This window comes from Kryptolebias marmoratus, linkage group LG13, assembly GCF_001649575.2.
Source record: "Kryptolebias marmoratus isolate JLee-2015 linkage group LG13, ASM164957v2, whole genome shotgun sequence".
Taxonomy (NCBI): Eukaryota; Metazoa; Chordata; class Actinopteri; order Cyprinodontiformes; family Rivulidae; genus Kryptolebias; species Kryptolebias marmoratus.
The window spans coordinates 13,916,022-13,920,265 of record NC_051442.1 but is presented as its reverse complement, the minus strand read 5'-3'; the positions used below and the strand labels follow the sequence as shown (position 1 = coordinate 13,920,265).

The following is a 4,244-nucleotide window of genomic DNA, read 5'->3' as shown; positions in this document are numbered from 1 at the left end:
ATGAAGCTAAATCTGCTGCTCAGAGTCAGAAAGCTTGGTCTCAGTCTCAGGTCACAAGTCCTCCAACAGGACAATGAGCCAAACCACACAGCTAAAAACACCAAGAATGGCTCAGAACAGAACACTGGACCGTTCTGAAGAGGCCTCTGAGCCCTGATCTAAATCCTACAGAACATCTGTGGAAGGAGCTGAAACATCTGGAGAAGAACCCTTCAAACCTGAGACAGTTTGACCACGAGGAGTGGGACTAAACACCTGTGGACAGGTGCAGAAGACTCAGAGAGAGGGACAGAAATCGTGCAACAAAATATGAAGTTACGGGTCCTTTTCTGTCAAGGCCAGTTTTTCTCATTTTTTTCTATTTCATTTTCGTTTTAATAATTCTGAACCAAAATGTAACAGCAGTGACTGATTTCCATGATCTGATTTTCAGTATTTTTTCTTGTCACTACTGCGGTCAGTTCCAAGGTATTTCAGTGACCTTTGTGAGTTTTTCTTTCTTCAACAAAAACAAACAGAACGCATCTGTATTTATTTGAAGACTAAAGCTGATTCCAGCGGGATGTTTGGGGTCCTTCGTAGCATTTAATACTTTCCAAACTGATTCAGCATAATTCATAATTTCACCTTTCAAGTCTCTGGTACAACATGTGAGTCCCATCGAGTCATTTTTTGTGCTTTAACTGGTCAGCCTAAGGGTGGTGGTCAATAATAAAAGTGGATATTTTAACACTAGGAAGTGCTTTTATTTGGTGTTTCATCTTATTTTAAGGACTTTTTGTTTGTTTTGCAGAAAACCTTCAGGTTTTTGAAAGCTAGAGGGGTTATCTTGTCGTTTTGTTTCTGAAACTTCTTTAGGTAGAGGAGCGAATGAACCAAAAGGCTGGTTAGTTCATAATCAACCATGAAGCAGTTAACAACAGAATGCCACAGAAAAGTGCAGTATGCAAAATGAAAGGAAGTCACACGCTTGATTGAAATGCTGCGTGGTCGAGGATTGTGTGGGGGGGGTCATCGTCTGTCACCTGCCGGCGAGACGGAAGGGGGGTTTGAAGGGAAGGGGGGTTAGAAAACATGGAAGGACGAACAATGATAAAAATAGGAGCCGTCTGGAAAACGGGATTAGCTCAAATTCGCTCCCAACTGTTCACCTCTGGCCTCAATCGGCGTCACGTTACGAAGCCTCCCGCACGGGCCTCGCTCCACCTGGGCCTCCTCGTCGAAACGGGACAAAAATGCAGCCGCCGCTGCCGCTGCAGCCGCCGCCACACTGCCTTCGTCGAGCCGGCCTGGCGGTCGGCGTGCGCAGAGGACTGCTGCAAGGCGACGGCAGCGCTCGCTGATTAGAGAGTAAGGCACGAAACTAAAAGCGGCGCCTGGGGAGTTGCCAATGGCAACCCATAGCCGGTCATATGCTGCACAGACTTATTGTGCCTGCTGCACTCCCTATTAAAGAAAGACTTCTCTGAATGCAGCAGAAACAATCAGACGACATCGGGAGTGCGTCTGCAGCTCTGAAGGAGGAGATGGAGACATCCCAGTTTGGTTTAAAGCCTTATTCCCTTTTTAAGCATCCAATTAAACGAGAGCAAAATTGCCTGAAGATAATGGCAGGGATTCAATCAACCTGATTACCAGGAAAACGGGTCATTAAAACTCTCCTCCTGGTTACTGAATTTTCCAGCCTGACTGTGAGGAAGCAAAGAGCACGCGTGGCGTTCTGGGTACTTCTCACCGCTTCGAGAACTCCTCACGAACCGCCGCTCCTGCCAAGCCGGAGCTCCAGTCCACCGAGCTGAGCTGAATCTCGCGACAAACAAAGTCCTTTATTGTTGTTGATCCGCTCCAGTTTTCTCCCCTACTTCATGACTCAGACTTGGGCTTTGCAACTGTGCAGAGCGGCTGAAAAGCCATTTTTATTAAAAAGAGAGAAAAAAAGAACACGCTTTTAATGCTGCGTGTCCCGGAGTGATTCTACAGAAAGCTGTTATTGGAGGTTTGGATTTTTTTTTTTTTATTATTAATCTGTGGCAATGAGCAAGAGGCCAGGGGCAAAATCTACATTAAGTCTGCGGCAAATACTCCCTATGTGCGTGCTGGCTGTTATAGCGTGATAACATGACTGGTGAGTATGGATTAGGCTTTTACGGCCATCAGCGTAAGCATTTTTAGGCGTTAATGTCACATTTTAATGTCAGAGAAGTCACTGCCGGATGAGCACTTTCCGAGGTGTCTCTCATCTGGCTAATGGGTATGTTGAAGGGCCACACGGCGTGCAGAAAATGTATCGTCGCCGCAATGCACGTCAGCGCAAAAAAACTTGATGCCTGCAGACGATATAAGCCGGGTTGCTAAAGCCCCGAGAGAACGTTGTGAGCAAAACAATGAGGAAAAATGTGGCCAAAATCCAACATGGCTGACAAGTGGTGAGAGCTGCAGTGATAACCTTTTCATTTCCACTTCTGTCACTTCGTAGCTCATTAGCCCACATGCTGCTCCGGTGTTTGAACGCAGACAAACCCATCGCTGTCGACCGTATCGCTAACGGTCGTTAGCCTGGTCGCTGAGCGCAACAGTTTGCGAATCCTACTGGAATCCAGTTAAATCGGGTTTGACGTCGTTCCCAGATCCGAGTTCCTACCCCGAAAGGTAAAGGGAACGCAGCAGCTCTCTGAACGGCCTCAGTAAAGGTTCACAAAAATAGTCGTTCCTATGAACCAATGTGCTAACGGTCGTTTTAAGGCAACAGAAATCCACTATGGTCCGCTCAGACTTAACTCTGTTTCTCCAAGCTGTAGTCATTCAAAGACCTATCTACAACAGGTTAGATATTACTTGTCCACACCTTTCCTACAGGACCCTGTTTCAGAAGATCTGGAAAAATCTGTTCAGCACAGGAAACGGTCAGTAAATTCAAAACAACAAGAGCAGGTTGGTACCAGCTGACTGGTCCAATCATCTTCCAGTCCAGTGGTTCCCTAAGATGGGGAAAACTGCTAATTAACACGTTTTTTTACGTATTTGTCGTAAGAAATAAAAAGCGCCGTTGTCTAAGGATGGAAATGGACTAATGGTTGTTCAGACAGCTAGCGTTGTCATGGCGCCCTTGTTCAAGCGGCCTACGGCAACATTTGAACACTTCAACCAAAGTACTTGGGTCACGAGCCTCTGCCTGGGTTATTTTGTGGGTCATGTGCTGGAGAAAGTTTGGGAACCAGTTTTTCGGCTCATATTGTGTTTCACGGACCCACGGGGCTGGTCTGCGTTTCCACTCACTGCCTAGCATCAAAGCCATGTGGACAACCCCACTTACAGCCACATGGTACCGACCAAAAGCGGAGAACATGGGACCCAGACGGGTTTTTGTGTATCTATCCCAGTTAGGGCCCGGAGGTGCCCTGCATCGATACTACAGACAGTCATTAGATGTTAGCATGGGGGGAGAGGGGGGGAGGTGTCATGCAGAAATCAGGAGCTCCTCCTCTCCTCCTTGGGGCCATACTCACCTGTACTTCATGCTGGTGTGGCGCCCGATGGCCTCCTTCATGTGGGCATGACCCTGCGGGGCCTGGCGGGACCCGGGGCCCTCCCTGATCTTCACCGAGCCTTGGGAGATGTAGTTGCCATTACTCCCTTGTCCACTTCCTCCTCCTCCTCCACCTCCACCTCCACCTCCACCTCCACCTCCTCCTCCTCCTGCTCCCTCCAGGTGGCGGGGCGGTGCGGAGGCCACAGAGCCGGTCCTCGCTGCGACTCTTCAGGTTGTGCTCAGTGCACGCGAAGGACACCTGCATCCTGGACTCGGCGTCCCCCAGATGCGTGAGGAGGGTTCCTTTTTTTTTTTTTTGGGAGGGGGTGGGGAGAGTGTTCCTTATTCACCCCCTCCCCTCACACACTCACACACAAATGTCTCCAAAGCACCGGTTGCTGCCGGACGCCCGCTTGTGCTGTTGTGGCAACGCAGAGAGATGCTCTCAGAAAGGTGCCCGGAGCAGGCAGGAGTCCAGCCTCTAACATGACACACACAGAGTTCCCGTCTGCTCCGTCTCCCGTCTGGTGATGCAAAAACTGGCAAAAGGCTGGTGGAGTTTTCACATGCAGGAGCTGCATCAGGGCTGCCCTCCAGGAAGCAGCAGCAGGCTTGGAAGAGGCTCTCAGCAGACCAGTTCTTTAGGAAGGAGGGGGGTTCTCCTGGGAAGACCTCCTCACCCCTGTTCCCCTAGATATATATCACTTATAACCCC

The 4,244-nt window shown here is 49.2% G+C and overlaps 1 protein-coding gene across 1 annotated transcript in view; it reads right to left on the bottom strand.

Moving 5' to 3' along the window:
* The window catches only part of LOC108245239 (voltage-gated potassium channel subunit beta-3), a 22,267-nt gene extending 18,290 nt beyond the window's left edge, over positions 1–3,977 (bottom strand). Inside the window, 2 exon segments of the mRNA XM_037979209.1 lie at positions 3,507–3,698; positions 3,700–3,977. Of these exon segments, the coding sequence (XP_037835137.1) occupies positions 3,507–3,698; positions 3,700–3,794 (287 nt within the window). The 5' untranslated portion in view covers positions 3,795–3,977.
* Positions 3,978–4,244: the final 267 nt, after the last annotated feature.